General features: G+C 41.5%; 1 protein-coding gene across 1 annotated transcript in view; it reads left to right on the forward strand.

Moving 5' to 3' along the window:
• LAMA5 (laminin subunit alpha 5) overlaps nucleotides 1–20,121 on the forward strand; it is a 225,010-nt gene that overhangs the window by 142,692 nt on the left and 62,197 nt on the right. Inside the window, exons 23-32 of the mRNA XM_063298768.1 lie at nucleotides 1,318–1,447; nucleotides 6,426–6,568; nucleotides 6,652–6,758; nucleotides 8,327–8,480; nucleotides 10,595–10,755; nucleotides 11,418–11,526; nucleotides 13,618–13,715; nucleotides 15,889–16,090; nucleotides 17,171–17,297; nucleotides 18,904–19,043. Of these exons, the coding sequence (XP_063154838.1) occupies nucleotides 1,318–1,447; nucleotides 6,426–6,568; nucleotides 6,652–6,758; nucleotides 8,327–8,480; nucleotides 10,595–10,755; nucleotides 11,418–11,526; nucleotides 13,618–13,715; nucleotides 15,889–16,090; nucleotides 17,171–17,297; nucleotides 18,904–19,043 (1,371 nt within the window). The remainder of the gene's footprint in view (nucleotides 1–1,317; nucleotides 1,448–6,425; nucleotides 6,569–6,651; nucleotides 6,759–8,326; nucleotides 8,481–10,594; nucleotides 10,756–11,417; nucleotides 11,527–13,617; nucleotides 13,716–15,888; nucleotides 16,091–17,170; nucleotides 17,298–18,903; nucleotides 19,044–20,121) is intronic.

Below are 20,121 nucleotides of genomic sequence, written 5' to 3' on the forward strand. Positions count from 1 at the left end.
ATTTTCTATTGCCTTTATCCGGGCAGATGGGCACAGTTCTAAACAAATTGCTGAGCCACAGTGGGTTATTTTCTAAGCACATTCTCAGAAATAGTAATAATGCTGGAGAGTTCACTGATTTAAGAGGACTCTGTGCTTTCAGTTTTTTTAGCAGGCTTTGTGAACACCTAAGAAAAACTCTAGAGCAGTGTTTCTCAAGCTTGGCCATTTTAAGGTGGGTGGACTTCAACTCCCAGAATTCCCCAGCCAGCCATGGCTGGGGAATTCTGGGAGTTGAAGTCCACCCACCTTAAAGTGGCCAAGCTTGAGAAACACTGCCCTAGAGGATCCTACCAAAAGCTCATTTGAGTTCTCTTTCCTAAAGTGGCCATCAAATGCCTTTGGAAAGCCCAGGAGCAGAGCCTGAAGCCACCAGGGCCTGAAGCCTTCCTCCACCAGTGCTCTTCAGTAGCTTATCTTTGAGGGCATAGGTCCATGAGCCTCAAAGTCCTGTTACAAAGCCATGAAGAGAATAAACTACCTCTTTGTCTTGCACCCCCTTAAAAGCCGTTGAGATTCATGGCCACCGTGTGTCCTTTTTAGTTTGGTTCTCTGTGCTTCATTTAAGAAGTCATCGTCTTTCAGCTTCTCTCCATTCTCCTTTCCTCTCTGTTTGGGTCTTGCCCGTGAACGTGTTTTCTTGGCAGGGCTGGGCAGATGTCCTAGGTGAAGTGTGCTAGGTAGTGAACATTTCAGAGCTTTCACCGTTCCCTAAGAGCAGAATGGGTCTGTCTTAACTCTTTCGCTGCTTTGGCATGCTGCTTTGGGGAGTAGGATTCTGGGAGTGCTGTGCTTAAGCTGGTGGCTGGTGGCAGGTGATGGTGGAGGTCGTTTAAGGTGTGCTCTGCTTCTCTCCCCTTTCTCTCCCACCAGCCCAAGGTGGTGGTGACCCTCAGTGTGAACTCCCCTGACCTCTTCCGCCTCGTCTTCTGCTACATCCACCAGGGGCCTGCAAATGTGGAAGGGAGGGTCTCAGTCCTTGAGGAAAGAAAGTTTAATATTTATGGCAACTGTAAGTGTGTTTTTCACTTCTGGACTAACATCTTCCAACCTCTACCCATTAAGGAGCCAGATTTTGTTCTTCTGCAAAACGGCATTTCCTCCTCCTCCCTTCCCCTCCGAACCGTAGATTTTGATCTCTTTGAGCAACTCCCGCTGAGAGCAAGGGGCAATTGCGAAGGGGCGGGAAGCTAGAAAGGCAGACAGGTAGAAAGCAGGCAGCAGGCTCAGAACGGCCTTGCAGTGATGTGTGGCTGGTGTGCTTCTTGCCTTTTGCAGAACAAAGTCAAAGTCACGGTCCACGTACGAGAAGGAGAGCTCTATCTCTTTCATGTCATCTTGAGATACATTAATTCAGGAGATGCCACAGCATTTGGCAAAATCACAGCTTCTCAGCCACGGAAACGAGGTAAGGATCCAGATTTCTGCCCATTCCTCCTCCTTGCCGTTCCCTGGAGAATTTGTTGAGTTTTGTTCTGCTTTTCATCTTCTCAGGAACACTTGAGACTGAAATCCTGTTTGCTTTCACCAAGGAGTAGGTGTGATTGGAATCCGTGGGTTCTTTGAGTAAACATGTCAGGATTGTGGGTTACTATCAGCTCAGCAAGGATTATTTTTTAAAAAAGCAGTCCTTGCTGCATTTATGCCCTCTGCAGACCAATTAAGATTTTCACTAAAAGTTTACCTGAAGATAGGCAGCTTCTACTGATCAGCAGAGCACTTGTATTTATTTCTGCAAGTTTTCATTATATGCACAGTTGAATCCATTCTTTATTTCTGTGTGGCAGAAGATGCCATGAAAATACTACCCTTCAAATAATGAGGAAAATACCATTTTTTAGGTTGTGGACTATATTCTAGGAAATGCAAGCATTTAATTTGCTCTGAATTGACAGGACTATGAATTGCATTTCAAAGATAAAGTAAGGATCCTTTTAACCCATGCACTGGGTTTGAAGAAGAATCAAAAAGAAATCCTTTTCTGCCTCCACATTACATCTAAGTAGAATGCAGGAAAATACACCGATATTCATTGGGCATAGAATGTGTTTATTCCTCGCTTCGGGGGAAGTATGGCAAACTGAAGATGGCTCTGCAATAGTGTAGCAGATGACTATGGCAAAGACCAAGGAACCAGGGAGTAGACTGGTCCCTTGGAACCTCTACAGTTAAGGAGAGGACAGGCGATCACCCACATGTGCTCCAGATGGCTGGTCCTTCTGAGGAGACCGCAGGACAGTGGTTTTCCATGGGCTTGAGCCCTGGGAGATGAAGAGATTAGCCATCTTGCTCCCAATTGTGGCAGAGTCTTTTAAATGACACTAAGTTTGCAAACCTCACTTTCTAACCAGTTTCAGAAATTGCTCATTAACTACTTTTAAGCTATTAGAGATCTTCAGAAAGACAAGTTCGAAAACACCGGGTGAGTTTGCCTTCAATCCTGAACGAAAGAAAATTTTAATCATAAGCTTAAGAATATAAAGAATCTGAAATAAACAGCAAAAAGCTAAGTAAGATTTTGATGTTAGAAAGTTATAGATGGACTAAGGGTCCAGATAAAACTGGACTATTGGAACTTTTACAATAAGATTTTAGAATTAATTATACAGAACAAACAGCTTCTTCTGGGAAATAGATCCTGTTTTGGATTTTACAAGACATAACAAAGATAAGCAATGTCATCATTTCAAAAACTGGACACTAGAGGGGACTAAAGATTTTAGATAGAGGAAAGATATACAAACCTACAAAATGATGCAAAACATTATAACAATAAAAATACTGAAGGAGACTTTTGAAGAATGGAATCAAAAATAGTAGCCACAATATCAACAATGTCAGTGATGATGTCTTCCTCTATGGATAGACTATGTCCAAAGGATGTTTTTGAAGAAATGACAGATGTAAAACATATTTCATCTGACAAGATAGAGATGGTATCGAAAGTGGATTTACAACTAACAGGCCAAGAGAATGACTTAGAAAAGGATGTTTCACTGGATCTACGAAAGAAACTAGCTGAGGTTTTAAAATTTAAAAGGGAAATGCAAATGACAAACCAAGAGAGTGACCTGGATAAATTTTTCCTATTGGATTTACAAAAGAGGCTTGTTAAAGCCTTGAAGAACTCTTATTTGAATGAACTAAAGATTAAGACTGTTAGAAGTAAAAGGAAGGAATATAAAGTTGGTTTATTTGATCTAGGTTAAAACAAGATAGGTTGTTACTTCTGGCAACCCTTTATGGACTTTTTGCTGACACCAGGATTGAAAAGTTGATGTTTTATGGATTTGTTTATAGATAAGAGATGGGCTATGGGATGATGAGATAAATATTTGTAACATTAGAGGGGTTACTAAATTTGATTATACTTATGAGAAAGGTTGGAAGTGACTTCTTTATATATTTCTTTTCTCTTTATTATATTCTTACTTTTCTCCCTCTCTTTTTTCTTTTTCCTTGCTTTTTTTACTCCTTCTTTCTATTCTCCTTTCTTTAGTCCGTATTAGATTTTACTATTATAATCAAAGTTCTTAATAAAAAGAATACATTTATAAAAAGAATCTATTTATTCCTTTGTTTCCATCAGCTCAATTTAAAATGCTGATACAGAAAAAAGACAGCATATCCTTTCTGAGGGCCAGCCTTTGTATCAGCAGAGTCCAGTTTCATAAAGGTTGTTATGGATGAGGCCCTTCTGTTTCGGGTTATCTGTCTTTCAAAGCAGTTCTACAGTCTGATTGATTTAGAAGGTAAATCAGCTGGTATGCCTAGGCATCCAATTGAAGTCATGAGGCTGTCAAGCTGACATCATGGCAGTGTGACATCATGGTGCAAATGACACTTAATGTTTGCATCGGTGATGTCAGTAGGCAATTCACATAATTTATGTGGTGGTGTCCTAATCTGTGTAACACCACTTTATACCCGCCTCCTCATGAACATCTGTGTTGGTACAGGTGTTGAAAAAAATATTTTAGGGCCCGATAGTTGGAAATCCTTCTTCTAAGCAGCCATTGTTAAAAAACAGTAAAATGCTGTACAGAAGGAAAACATATTTATGAATATTTTATCAATTATTTGGTTCAGACTGATATAGCTAAATAGCTATATTTCTATCTATTGAGTTACCTAGTGCTATTTCATCCCAGACTCGTTGACTACATGATGGCAAAGATGTTGCCTATTGAAGTTTCTTACAAAGTTTACACACCCACTTACATTTGTACTAGCCTTTTTATTTACTTATTTCTTTCAGTGTGGCAGCTCAGACAGCAATTTACTTTGTATCAAGAAATATTAGAATGAGCATTAGATTAAGGGGTGTGTTACTGCTTCTCTGGCCAGAGGAGAAAGTGATGTGAAAGGTGAGAGGTCCCCTGTGCAAGCACCGAGTCATGTCTGACCCTTTGGGGGGACGCTGCTTTCGCGATGTTTTCTTGGCAGACCGTAGAGCGGGGTAGTATGCCGTTGCCTTCCCCAGTCGTCACCTTCCCCAGCAAGCAAGCTGGGTACTCATTTTACCGACCTCGGAAGGATGGAAATGCTGAGTTGACCTGAGCCGGCCACCCGAGAATCCAGCTTCCACTGGGATTGAACACGGGTCACGGAGAGAGTTTCGGTTGCAGTGTTGCTGCCTACCACTCTGCGCCACACGAGGCTCTTTCTAGAAAGAAAGAAAGTAAATGGGATGATTAATGAACTAAGGACTGATAGGATTGGACCTGGGAAGTTTCAGACAGATTGGAAGGTTATGGAATACTGGGTTTACATCTGGAAAGAATGGTTGGAATTGTGGGAATAGAATAAATATGACCAGGTCAAAGACAAAATACTAAAATCTAGCTGCAAGGCAGCCAGATCCTTGTTGGTCTGTCCTTGTTCCTGTTGGACAGGCTGTGCTGGTGAAGATGTGGACTTAGCAGTGGCAGTAGAAGCTGTGGGAGGAAGCAGCAGCATGGCTATCATTAGAGAGGAGATGATCAGCATGACTGACTGCCTTTGTCAGTTGACTGATGGCTTGTGGAGCATCAAGTAGACAGGCAATCGGGATGGTGGGCAAAGCCAGGAGAAGTGAGGGAGTGAGATCCTGTGGAGGTTGTGAACATCGAATCAGGACCTTTCACCATACCACCTGCCTCTTGTATAGGAAATAGGATGGTTTCAGAGAAGGATGGGTCTTGTCATCTGACTAACAACCAGGATATGGCTTTGCTGAATGGACAATATTTTGACCATCAATCAGATATCAGTGCAAAGCCTTTGGCCTCAGCAGAGAGGAGTTATTTTTCATGCTCCTGACCTCAAAGTGCTGCTGGTCAATGGCAGATTTATCTGTAATAAATATTAATCCTCATTCATCCATGACTTGATAGGTGAACAAACACCAGAACTGGTCAGGTAAATGGGGCAATATCACCCTATCTGAAATTTGCCATGCCAGGTTTTGAGTCATGCACCAGCCTCAGGGCCAAGACCAGATAAGAGGGGTGGCACTGATCTGTTATGAGACCTTTATAACTGACCAGGATAATTCTTCTGGAGATAACAGGTTGAAATGTCTATGTGTTAGTTTGGAGCATATGGACAAGCTGGGGATCATATTGGTGTGCTGGCCACCATACAGTCCACCAGGATATATCCCTTTGCTCCTGTACCTGGTCTCAGAGCTGGTCATGGAGATCCCCTGCCCCCCCCCCCCACGTTGGTGCTGAGTGAGTCAACCTCCATGCCTTGGGCCTCCATACCTTGGAGGCAGGAATTCATGATTTGTCTGTAGAGGGAATAAGGACGGCCCTTGAAGGACAGGAGAAAGAGCCACTACCAAGGCAACAGTCAGATAAGTGGGGCTTGAACCTGGGCCAAGAAACCAACTTGAGAAAACATCTCAGACAAGCCCCTCCCTAGTTCAGGGGAAGATTCCATCCAGTAGCTCCATGTATGTGTGGCATGGAGAAAGCATGCTGATCCAAAAAGCTCTCCCAGGCTCATTGGTGGTATTTCATTGAGTCAATCTGATGTCTTTTGAGTAGAGGTTCTTCACTGTAAGCAGCATTGCTATTAGTGAATGAAGAGACCCAGAAGCTGGTCTGACAAGAGAATCTGTTCAGAACACACTGATGTTTGGTATGAGATTGTCGCTTCTGTTAAGCTAGATGAGCTACCACTCAGGTTTTAAAAGCTGGCACTATGATCTATTGATGGAAACCTGAAGGTGGGTGCAGGATTAATGCATCCAGACCACTATGCCTATGGAATATGGTATAGCTGTTAACCACCACATAGAGTAGCATTGGAGCCGGCCCTCCGTTTTCCAGCCCAAGGCAAAAATCTTGCATGCATTCAGATCCAACTAAAGTCAAATATATATCTTTTCCCAATTGCAGGTACTGAACAGACTAAGCAGATTGTATTTGGGCCAACAAAAGAGCCAACATTTGTCAGTGTTCCTCACCACAGCTTTGGAGAACCATTTGTGCTGAGTCCTCATGTCTGGACTCTGATCATTGAAGCTGAAGATGTCCTCCTGGTAAGACTGGTCCTCCTTTCCCCCCCATAGTCAGGATGGAGGCAAAAGGAATCTGGGTCTCATATTTCCATTCTTCCTTCTAGGATTATCTAGTCCTGCTGCCCAGCTCATATTATGAAGCTCCTATATTGCAAGTCAAAGTATCAGATCCTTGTACCTATAGCCCAGCTCCTGAACATGTGGGTCAAAAGTAAGCCTTCCATTTTCATTTTTATCATAAGTTTGTTCTACATTTGACTTAGAGCTCACTTGGGATGAGAGGAAATGGGCAGTCTTCTGTTGGGTTAGCTGAGCCATCCATTGCTTGCTTTATTTAAAAAAAAAAAAAGAACATCAGTCTATGCAACTGGAGAGTAATGCACGAATGTCCAGTCTTGTTGGAATGCCAGAAAGTGAAAGGTGATTGGTCTCTCCCCTAGTAATTATATCTTCTTTATTTGTAATGTAACATTAAAATATTAACGTTACAAGGAATTATCTTGTAACATTAAAAATAGTCAGTTTAGAACAGAAGTGCAGGTTTGATTGGCAAGTAGACACTTGTTAGGAAGATCATAATAACATAAGATGAAAGGAAAGGGAAAGTCCCTTTCAAGTCAAATACAGTGGGTAGTATTTTCATGGACATTCCAACATAGTGTTCTTGGCAACCATGTGGAATTGGTTTGCCATTGTCTTCTTCTCGTGTTTTTTCAGTTTCTCAGTCTAGCCTGAAGCCATGGGATTTCCTGGAGGTCCAAGTAAAATAATAGCAATTGAAAAAGTAAAATTGAAGTAAAATCAGGTCTGACAGATGAGCTTTCTGAGATAAGCCAAGGTCAGCTAAGTGCTCTGTCTGTTTTAGGCAATTTTCTCTTCAAAATATTTCTACAGATTTTATTTGTCTAGGAATTTGGCCAGGATTGAAATAGTACTCATAAGGACTGAAGTCCTACACACAGACTTTTTAAATCCTGTGAGCAGATGAGCTGCAGGAAGTTAACTCTGTTTAGAAGTTCAGTGTTAATATTGGATGAGTATTGCTTTTTACTTTGGGCCTATAAAATACTCATTTTTTTTTCCCAAGTAGCCCTTTAAGTTTAGGGAAGAGGAAGAACCAGTTTGAATCCTATCTTATCTGTCCCATCCTTTATTTGCTCCTGGTACTGTATGAACTTGAAAGGACATGTGAAATGTTCCCCTTTTTCTCTTGATCAGCGATGGGAAATGTCAGCCCCTTGACCCACTTTCGTAAATGCTGTCGGATTGCTTCATCTCTCTACATGCAGTGATGGCTTGCCAACGGGAGAGAGACAGAGAAAGAGTGTTAGGAAGAGCAAGAGAGATAACAGTGGTGTCAGAGAGAAAAGACAGAAAAAGGAATAGAGGGAAAAAATGAGAAACAAAACAGGGCTATGCCCATGTAATACTCTGGCCATGTCCACTGTTGATTTTGGCCTGCCCACTGCTGACATGCATTCTTCATCGGATGATTCCCCCAGAGCAATGTTCTCAGTGTCAAAAAAACTTGCTGAAAAAATACATATTTTATCTCGAGATGAAGGGGGATAACCCCTGCTTTTCCGATAAAAGGAATTGTCCTGAAAGTGGGAAAATGTGAACCCTTGACGAAGGATTTCATGCATATCTGTATTAGCAAACTAAAGAAAATGTTGATAACTGCACTTGAAGATAATTCTGCCTGTACTGGGTTTTTTTCTCTCATTTAACTGGTATTTGGACACTAGGGGAAAAAAAGTTATTTTCCATCCTTTCTAGTTGCTTCCTGTATAAGTATGTGCCTGTGGAGCAGTTCCCCTTTGGGTCAGGTGAAGATGCTTTGTGCAAGTTGGACAATAACTTACCAAGACCCTGTCCTATACAGCAGATCTTTCCTACGTACCCCAGAATGGTGATGTGCAGTGGCACTCACGTAAGTAGTCCCATTCACATTGAATCTTGAGTTCAGGCTTCTAGCTCTAATAAAGAGTACAGTTCCTGAGGCTTTGGAATCAAAGGCAGCCCTCACGTTGACATTTTTCATGTGTTAGAAGGCCAACATTATTAAATGTCACCATGAATGAGTTAGGTGGCCGTATAAATCTCTTGAATGAACGAATGAATGAATGACAAGCATTCATATTCAGTATCTTTAACCTGAATTAGATTTAGCTTTGTCCTGGCTGCATCCACTTTAGATGGGACATGGTTCCCAGAAGCCCTTTGAAAGTAGGTACTGAAGGTGTTCTTGGTGTAAAACAATGTGCCTCTCCCCACTGCTTATCTTTACAAGACAGCATTCTTACCAGGTAGGAAAAAATCCTTTCATCTTCTGCGTCCTAGATGTGTTACCATTGGCACCCGTAGAGAGGGAGGTGGGTCAAGATGGCAGCCAAAGGTGTGCTACCATCAAAGCCATCCTCTTGAATTCTCTCTCTCTCTCCCTTTCTTTCCCTCACATGCACACACACACACACACACTTCTTAGGTGTATAGGTAGTCCTCAACTTATGGCCATTCATTTACCGAATGTTTGAAGTTACAGCGGTGCTGGAAAAAAGTGACTTATGACCAGCCCTGGCACTTATGACTGTTGCAGCACCCCGCAGTAATGTGATCAAAATGTGGGCGCTTAGCAACCAGTATGTATTTATGATGGTTGCAGCATCCCAGAGCCACATGATTGCCATTTGTGACTTTCCCAGCTGCCTTCCAACAAGCAAAATTGTTGGGGAACCGCGTGATTCACTTAACCATCGCAGTGATTTGCTTAATGACTGCCACAAAAAATGCTGTAAAATCGGGAGCGGTCACGTGATGCCTCGCTTAATGACCACACAGCTTAACAACAAATTTTCTGGTCCCTGTTGTGGTCGTAAGTTGAGGACTACCTGTACCAATGCCTTTTGGAAAAAGTTCTTTAATAGGACAAGTCTATCAGTGGCTGTTAGTTCTGATAGGTTTATGCAAGTTCCATACATACATGCAATATATCTCTGAATAATCACTTGCTGAAATCATCAGGAGGTAATGCCTGCTATCTGCAGGCCTGGTTCATTAATGTTCTGGAACCAGCTGGTTGATAATTGTGGAAATGAAAAACTGGTAAAAGTGGTCTAAAGGGAAGGGACCCAGTTTGCTCTGATCCAACTGGGCTCCTCATCAAATCCTTGTCAGCAAGGAAAGGCAACTTGGACCTTTCTTTCAGGCCCAGCTTAAACACCTGTGAATTTGGCAAACTATTATTAAACATATTAGCCCAAATTCTCAGTTTCTTGGCCTGGGACATAGAAAAAATAGGTTTCAATCCCTTACACACTTCCTATGATATGAATCCTATTAAAATAAATAGACATAGGATTGCACTGTAAAAATGAAAACGTGATTTAATGGACTCCCATTTAATGGACTTTGAATGCAGTGGACTATATTTTTGTCTGGACATGAGGCAGATAAATTGATATTAATCGTATGACATCTGTGCCAATGTAGATTTTTTGCATAAGAATTTCAATAAGCTAATGATGTAAGTTCTGTCAGTGGATGCCATTATGCAAATCATGTCATTTATACCATTTTATGCAAATGATGTAACTTGTGTCATGATACAAATGATGTAAGTTGCTGTGATGATGTATGTTTACATTTAAAGAGATTTGGGAGCAGCGTATACACCCCTTTCCCCAAATGGTCTATTAAAATAAAGCCTTATTGTACTCTGACCTTGGTATTTCCAAGATTGTCTCATAGACAATTCCACTGAGAAATTCACCCAGCAAATCCATGCGGGAGTTGCCATGTGAAAAACTTACTTTTGAGCAAGATTCAAAGATTTCATTTTCATACTGCTGCTTCTCTTATGTTTTCAATAGAAGATAAACATACGTCAGTTCTGGGTCTCCCATACGTCTTCTACAAAGATTTCCCTGAAAATGTTTTCTCGAAGAAAAAATATTATGCCAAGAAATGGCTTACGTAAGGTTTTATGAAGCGTCTATTTGAAAGCACACCCATCTTTTGCTTAATTCTGCTTTTTCTTTTCGACAGGTGGAAGTACAACTGTTAATTGCTGTACCCCAGTCAGGGAGATACATGCTTCTGGTGGAATATGCCAACCAAGATACTCCACAGACAATTGAGGTATCTGTGAGCACACCACAGCTTGCCCCTCAGCTGGGCACTCTCACGGCATACACCTGCAAATACAGGTATGTTCCCAGATAACGAGAGTTGGGAAGTTGTAGACGTAACCATCTTTTCTTCTCTTTCCTCTTACTGTCAGGCTCCGGATTTTCAATAAGCCTTCCTAAACTGAGAATAACCATTCAACCTTCTTCCATTTTGACTTGGCCAAGATTGTCCAACCTGGCCTCGGGTAGCATTTTCAGAGGCTATGGGTTGTTGTGATTTAAAGCTTATCGAACAGTCCATGCTTTGAAGGTTGAATGGTTTGCATCAGCATTTACTGCAGTTGGGTGGAAGTTACATGTTGTTTAGATTGCTGGCCTTGTAAATATCAGGGCCAGCAATCAGGCCAAAAGTCCACATCCTCAGAACAAGACGTGGCTGAGATAAAAATAGCACGCGCATCCTGAACTGTGATGATCTATTTAAACAACTAGACAGTATTTATATAAACGATGGATGAATTACGCTGTCTGGGAACTGCTTTTTTTTGCAAATCTGTATACAGATTGTGACCTTAACAATAGGAAATGAGGCCCTGGGATATCCTTCGGAAGCATCTCCTTGCCATCACTCAACTAATTCAAAGCTTATGAGGGCTCTATATTAAACCACCAGCGGGGTAAAGACATACTTGGCAGGAAAATGCCACCCTTGAGTTTGACCACTTTTTTTTGTCTTACAGTTTCCTTTGCCGAGGGATAGTTTTAGATTCTCAGAATCGCTTGGCAGCATTTGAACTTGTCACAGAGGCTACAGTTCAGTTCAATGCAGATCAGGCCCGCTTCTTCCTGGTAAGTCTTTGAAGGAGAGCATTTCCAGCAAGCTCAACCGTTGGATGCAAAGTTGAACATCTTAAGATGGGAAGGTTGAACTATTACCTGCATGGGAGGGGTGCGTAGGAAGGAGTTGGAGCTGAGAAATTCATTTGGACCCAGCCTGAGTCTAGGCCCAGAAGAGGCAAGACAAGCATTGAGGTCCAGTTTTTTGCTCTTGAGAAGCAGCTAATCAGAAGAACATTTTGCAGGACGAGAAGTTGGCAAATTCCAAAGATCTGTCCCCTGTCCCTGTGTGGTGTCCTCTTGTCACCCTAATCAGGACGAGCGCCTATCCTTCACTCCAGCTTGGTCCTTTTTAGTCTCCTGTTACGGTTTGCATAAGAGTTACTTGAATCACTTTCAGTGAAATAAATGTGCCTTCCTTTTTTTCTATATACTCTCAAACTAGAGGTTTTTTGTGATTTGTGTTGGTCTGGGCCTCATGCTAGAGGCCTCCAAACTGCCTCTCCTTAAGGGTGGGGGGCTTATATTGCTTTAGATGTTATATTAGCTACTGACCAGTGGGAGGCGCTACGCGATCAGTTTTGTCCTTATTGGGACTCTTCAGAGGTGGGTATCCTCTGTGCTAGGTGTTCTCTGTTTAACCCTTTAATGGGATTTGAACCCCTAGGCCTTGTGCTTGTTGACTACACTGTACATTTAGCTTTAGGACTATCTTGGCCTAGAGTCAAAACATTCTCAAATATGAGAGCACCCTTTCTTGCAAGCTACTGATAGCCAGGCCAAGATAGCTCTAAAGCTAAATGTACGGTGTGGTCAACAAGCACAAGGCCTAAGGGTTCAAATCCCATTAACAGTTGAACATAAGGATATCTATCCCTGAAGAGTCCCAGTGAGAATTAAACTGATTGTGTATTGCTTCCTATGGGTCAGTAGCTAATATAACATCTAAATGTTGGTTTGATTACAGGTAGTCCTCGTTTAGCGACTGCCTTGTACAGTGACTGTTTGCAGTTATAACGGTGATGAAAAAGTAACTTTGTAATCAGTCCTCACATTTATGACCTTTGCAGGTCTGCAAAGCAAAGGAAAGCTGAAGTAAGATAGTAAGCACAATCACGGTTTCACTTAGGAACCGCTTCGCTTAACAACCATGCTGCCAGTCCCAATTCTGGTCGCTGTAAAGACAAAATCTCCCTGCCAATGATTTATTTATTAGAAGGAATTGCTATTCATTATCTAAAGCAATCCATCTGGATTATGTGGGAGCCATTGTTGGATGTAATTAAGAGTCGGTGCAAGGCTCACTATGGCTGGATGTTATGCAACAGTGACTATTTGTAGGAGTAATCTGCTCACAGGAACCGTGAAGTCCCTCTTGTGGAATTGCAGAGATGGCAATTTGACAAATAACAGCCGCTGTTACCTTTCCCGTTCACTCACTTTGTGGGTTCCTGCTTTAGATATTCTGCTGGGCAACAGAAAGTGCAGACTTTCTAAGTGGCACAATCGACAGCATTTTAAGTGAACGAATCAGGTGACTGCTTTTTTTTTCCCCTGCAACCAACTCTTTGTGTTTGTGTGTGCAGTGAAAACAAGCAAACCAACAGAGGCTGCTTGTCTGCTCCACTTGATCTCCATGCAGTGAACAAAAGCAAAAAGAGGGCACTGACTTTTTTTTTTCTGGGAAGGTTGCTTAGCCCGCCCCCCCTTAAAAAAAACCTGGGGGATGTACACAGCTTAGGGAACATGTTGCCATGGCAGGCGGAGAATGACTAGTCAGCTTCTTTGTTGGGAATCCTTCCCCCCCCACCTTTTCCAAGGGTCTGTTGCAGGTCAAAGAAAGAAAGATTTCTGTTCATTGCATGCTAAAGCATCCCCCTTTTTTGGGGGGGGGGGTCATAGAAATTTGAATGAATGAATAAATAAATAAATAAATATACTTTGCCAACAGGTGCCCTTTTTCCTTTGAACGAATGTACCAATGTTAGACTTTTTTTTTTTCAAATACATATTCAACGTCTAGATAATTCCTTTGTTTTTTGTACCAGGAAGAGAAGCATAAATCAACTCCTTTCCATCCTTTTCCTTCCTCCCTCTCTTTAGTACAAAGTGTACTTGGTCCCATATGAACAATTCACTGTGGAGTTTTTGGAGCCCAAGGTTCACTGCATCAGCGTTCACGGAGCATTTTCACTGAACAGGTACATCCTGTTTGTTTGATTTGTTTGTTTGTTTATTTTCATGCAATTTTTATGGCCATCCAACTGGCAAATTGTGACTCTGAGTGGCTAGCAGAGGATTAAAAAGACAAAAAAGATAAGCAGTGGACAGCTTGTTTACAAAATATTAGAACTAGTTAGGACTATATGTACGTAAGAGTAGAAAAGGAACATAAAAGACATTAAGAGTTCCAAGTATGGATTTAAAATCAACCTGTCCCATTGTGAAGTCCAGCACATTGTCTGTGTTTCCCATCTGATGCTCTTGGCTGCTATTTTATTCTGATAAGAAACTATATAACAATCAATGTATTTGTTATAGCATCATAATTTTATATACCACAATCATAATCTATAAGTTTTATGGAACTACATAAATGAAAGACACGAACTTATAATATACATACTGACGGGGCAAAGAAGGTCAGGGATGAAAATAAGCATGTGTAATGATGAGAACCAGCAACATGAAGTTGCCCGTTTCGCTTCATTTGAAGATAAAATCATGCAAGGTGATACAAAGTGTGCTTGAGCATAGGCGTATTAACTGGCAAAGTAGAGTGTGTCAGTGTGTAGAACACTATACAACTGATTCTGAAATAAGCAGGCACGTATGTTTACACACACAGAATGGGATCAATGAAATGCTTTCCTCTAAGAACATGACTTTCCCCTTAAGTACATGGATCTATTTTCCCAGTTAATAAAGAAGGAAGAAGGAAGTTAAATCTTCTAGAAAATCAGGAAGTTGGCTGGTATGTTCCTACGGGAAGAAGGGTACTATAATGATCCTGCTCTTAGCCCTGATCCTTGTATTAGAAATAGCCCATTTTCGTCCGAACGTAATAGAACTGCAGGATTAGCCAAAAATTGTTTCTGGTTTCCCATTGTGACCAGCGAGGAGTCTTTGGGAAGGCCATGGGGCACATACTGCTTACCGCCATTAAGATTGCTACAGTACCTCCATGATTTTGACAAATGTACAGGCCATGGTCTTCTCAATTGCCACATATGCCTGTGAAAATTGGACATTAAAAAAGGAAGATAGAAGAAGAATTGATGCATTCGAATTGTGGTGTTGGCAAAGATTATTGAAAATACCATGGACTGCCAGAAGAACAAACAAATCAGTTTTAGAAGAAATGCATCCAGAATGTTCCCTACAGGTGAAGATAACTAGGCTTAGACTCTCATACTTTGGGCACATCGTCAGGAAAGACCGATCGCTTGAAAAGGACGTCATGTTTTGTAAAGTTGAGGGCCAGCGGAAAAGAGGAAGACCTTCAATGCGATGGATTGATACAATTACCACAACAATGGATGCAAACATTGGAACAGTCAGGCATATGGCGCAAGACCAAACAGCATTTCGTTCTGTTATACATCGGGTCGCCATGAGTTGTAAATTACTCAACAGCAACTAACAACAACTCCACGCTTTGAGAGCTGAAATTCTTACGCAGGGGGTAGAGGACATCTAATCATGGGGGACTTGCAGCATTCAGTTCTCAAGTCTCTTAATCTGGTGGGTGCAATTCTAATCTTTGAATTGGAGAATGTAAATGGAAAGGACTGTGCAGGAATGCACCACAACACCAGCTTTGGTCCTCCAGCTTCTGTTTAAGCACCCTATTTTGATAGTGACTTGTGGTAGCCATCGCTTTCTGATATTTGTAACCTGTTTGTGATTATTTATTTTAATTTTTTATGAAAAGTATTTATGTACCATAACACAAATCTCCTGAAACAGTTCAAAAGAACCATAAAACAGTATTTCTTGGAGTGTTCATGAAACGAAAAATGTGTATTGTTTCAACCTTGGAACAAAACGGAACATTCAGATTGTTTTGGCCATAGGAGAGGATGTGAATTCATCACAAGCCCCTTGTTCCTTTGTTTTGCATCTCAGAGCCAGGAGGTTTTTGTACAAATGGACTTGATTACAGTTAAGGATGACTTGGAACAGGGGAAGACAAAAGACCATCCATAGAAGATCAAAGGAATCATAATGGAAGTGCCCTTAAGAAAGTCAACCTCTCCATGTTTTGCTTTGCAGTATAGTCATTCTTAATGTTCCCTAGTTTGCAGTGTTCTGATGGAAGAGCTGGCATTTTTCTTGACTGTAGACCTCCTGTTATTCTTTTTTTGTCCACAGTAGTTCCTGTATCCCATCAAGATATCAGAAGATTTCGCAGTCAGTTGTCCTGGAGGAAGGACAGTTACTACCTATTGCTCCAGACTTCCCCCTAATTCACGCCTTTAGCATCCCACCAGAAGACAATCCACCAGCATCTCCACCTCACCCTCCATCTTTGATTGACTCCTCTGCAGAACTCATTTTCTTAAGGACGCCCCAGGTACGTATGGTTTGAGACACACATCCCGAATGTGGAGAGGTAATACTTTAATTGCACATTTGATTTTGTTTTTAGGTTTTAAGTAATTCGTTTTAGTTTACTTTTCATTCTTGAAGTTCTCTATGGGAATAAACATGATGTAACTCAGGTGGGTTCTCCTGTGTCTTCCCATTGCCAGAAGTGTGGTGGCAGGCGCTAACACTTAAGCATGTCCCACTTTCTAGAGAAAGGTTTCACAAGTGCAATATGAAGCAATGCAATCATTGGCTAGCCATAGGAATCAGGAGGCAGTTACTCTGTGTTGTAAAAAGCATTAGTAGAAAATGGTTGAACAGATCATTCATTTGAATAGAATGAAACTGAAGAGCAAACTACATTCTATATATGGAGAATAAAAAGTATCTTTCTCCGAAAACGATGTATCATACGTGGACAGTGTTGGTCTGTTTCTCCTCTCTGCATTTAAAGTGTCAGGGCTTGGAATGACTCCTCAAGACAGATGTCATCAGCATGAAATGGTAGTGGCCAGTCCCTTTTCCATAGGCAGATAGCATCACCAAGATCTCAGTGTGTTCATTCCTCTTCCTAAGCAGTTAGCAACAAGCAGGGATGTGTGAACTCCATCTCTTTTTCTCACTGCACTGGGAAGCAGAATTTCTGGTCATGGAGGGTCTACTAAAATGAGTGGCAGTTTATCAACAGCTGGGGAAAACAGCTTATAAGCAATAGATCTCACCTACTATAAACCTTCTGATTCTGAGGCATACCTTCGGATGGATCAGGCAAAGAAGAAGGGATGTTGAAGATGAGCCCAGAATGAATTTCTGACAGCAAAGTGACAGCTTTTAGCACATGTTCCCAGTAACTGGCATAGACGTTTTCCATTTCCTAGAGATACCTAGGGTAAAAATAAATGTAAGTTAGCAGCAGCTCTTATCCCTAGTCAGTTTCTTGGAAGGTCCAATTCTGGCATGAATGCTGAGGCAGATGGCCCACTCTTGAACCATTAGGGTGTCTTGAAATAGAAACTAGTGACACAAAAAGCATAGACTAGGGATTTTCTCCTGTGCTTTCTTGCAGACAGCTGTTGTGTTAAGCGGCCATATTCAGAGTCCGGGACGTTATGCCTTCATCCTGCACTGTTATCAGCCCAGTCACCCAACTTTCCCTGTTGAAGTATTGATTAATGGAGGACGGATTTGGCAGGGTGAGTTGCGGGGTATGGTCTCTCTGTTTTCAAGAGTAACTCAAAATTGTATTCAAACGTTCTGGATACTTGTACTCTAGATGCATAGAATCATGGAATGTAAAGGTTGGAAATTATCTAGTTTAACCCCTATGCTCTCAGTTGCAATCTCCAGCCATATCATGGCCAATAGACAGTCTCAGTTTGAACACCTCCTGAGGAAAGTCCATCACCTCCTGAGTTTTTCTATTTTTGATATTATGAATGACACACCTGCCTTTCTTACCTGTTAGCACTCTCAGGCTAGGGAACTATAGGTGTTAATTTAGCAGCCATCAACAGACACATAGAGGTAACATTTACATACCATTCAAAAGTGACAATAGAAAAACCAAAAGACCAGAACACCTCACAATCAACACCCAGATATGCAAAGATTAACACCAGAGGAACAATCAAACAGCACAATACACCCTAATCAAGGAACTATTAACTCAGACAGTCAACCAAGCAGCAAACAACAGCCCAATCAAGGAACTCCCAGGGAGAGAACACCACCTCCACCAACACAAGCTGGACAAACCACGGCATATAAACAGAGAGCAAGGCCCACTCCCTCTTCGCACTGAAGACGTTGCCTAGTCTGGCAGTGAAACGTCTGCAAGAAAACAACAAGGCTCAGAGAGCACCAAGGACTCCACAGGTGTTAATTTGTCTGGACCTCATAGTAGAAGCCTCAAGACCTCTCCTCCAGAGGGAGGTTAATAATTTTGTATCATAATGGTTAGATTCCCTACTGACCATTTGGAGGCACTATGCAACTGGTTTGATTCTTGCTGGAACTTGTCAGCCATAGGTAGATCCCTATGCTAGGTCTTTCTATGCCTGACAAGTAGTGAACATGACTATTGTTACTTTACTTTTATTTATTAAACCAATTATTCCTGTGTGCTCTACTTATTACAAGCAACTGCAAGTAAAAGCCTCCTATAGACCTCCTCACTCAACATTAGATGGCATGTATATGAGGACATTGATCTGTGGGCCCATACTTCTTATATATGTTTCTGTGCTATAGTCAGGTATAATGCCTTAATATGGCCAAGGATTGTTTACATCTGAATTAGCCAGAACCTTCAGTGAAACATTATTGGAACACAAAACAAGTATTACAGAACCTTAACATTCACATTTTTTGTTTGTAAGCTTTTTACAGGTTTCAGTGTAGTACGTGTCCTAGTAGAGCCAGTTTGGTGTAGTGGTTAAAGCATCAGGCTAGAAACTGGGAGACCCACCTTAGGCATGAAGTCAACTGGGTGACCTTGGGCCAGTCACACTCTCTCAGTCCTAGGAAGAAGGCAATGGCAAACCACTTCTGAAATCTTGCCAAGAAAATTGCAAGGACTCCAGGAGTCAACAGTGACTCTAGATCTCACACACACACACACACACACACACACAGACGTATCCTAAAGCAGATGGTATCAGCTCTACCAGTTTCTGCTTAGTTTCCTACAGAGCAGAAGACTTATAGTGAAATGTTGGCTACTATAAGGAGATATTGTCTAATGTATAAAGGCAAAACAAGTTCGGTTGATTAGAGCAGGATTACTTTCTGACTTTTCAGGACAAGCTAATGCTACTTTCTGCCCACATGGATATGGTTGCCGGAGTCTGGTGGTTGCAGAGAACCAAATTGTTCTGGATGTCACAGATAATGACCTGAGTGTAATAATCCGTGTGCCAGAGGACCGACATCTTTGGGTGGTACGTTTCTAGCTTAAAAATCCTTGTCCTATCTTGAATGTTCACTGAGGCAACTAATGAGAAAAGCTTAAAATGTGTTCTCTCCAACTTATACAATAATGTTTTTAAGCAGAATGCAAGATTTTTAAGGTGAACTCTGCTCATCTCGTCTCAAATCACTTAAGGGCATGACCAGCATTCAGTTGTATATGTTTTGTTCTCCCTCTAACAGCAGCATGATATAATTTATGGCCACCAGGCAGTGCTGCTCACTATTAGATAAAAATACGTTTGGCCCATTTTGTTGCAGAGAATTTTGCTGTACCTTTTCTGGCATATGAAAATCAGCCAGCTGCCATGCCTGAGTCTGCCTGCTCTCTGTGAACGAGCTTTTCTAGCTTCTCTGCCTGCCTGCTGGAAGTTCGATTTATCTTCAAGATTAAGCAGACAGTGATTAATAAATTGGTCGTTGCTGTAGCACAATGAAAGACAGTCATTTTCACAAATGGAGCAGAAATTGTTCCAGTACTTTGGATTCCAGATGAGTGTGGAGAAGGCCTTAGAAAGTTCTTTCTTATATTGCTTTCCACTCCTCTTTTGGATGTCCATGGTTCTCAAGAAAATCAGGATAAAGAAAAGCTCAGTTATGCTCATGGCTCCTCACTGACCATAAAGGTTGTGGATTTCAGAAATTCCACAGGTGGCAGACAGTCCTGAAGTTTCTTCCTATTGTTCCTGCCCCACTTCTCAAAAGGAAATCCCCCATCTTGGCTGGCTACTTTTAACTGTGGTATGTCAGAGAAACACCTTTTTGGTGATCCAGCTTTTCTTTCTACCAGGAAACTCTCCAAATCACAGATCTACAAAACGTATCTAAGTAAAAACTCACACAATTATAAAAGAAGATGAATCAAGCAACTTTTGATTCTGTGTCTTCTCTCTGACTGTTTTGTAAGTCTACTAAGATAATATGGGGAGAAGTCAAAGGAGGTTAACCTAATCCAAAGGTTATTCATGAAGACGCGTTCTGTGCCTTTCCAGCTTGTTTGGTATTGTCACCTTCTTAGAACCCTGAACTAAATCCTTTGTTACCATAAAG

This window comes from Candoia aspera, chromosome 3 (assembly GCF_035149785.1).
Source record: "Candoia aspera isolate rCanAsp1 chromosome 3, rCanAsp1.hap2, whole genome shotgun sequence".
NCBI classification, from domain to species: Eukaryota; Metazoa; Chordata; class Lepidosauria; order Squamata; family Boidae; genus Candoia; species Candoia aspera.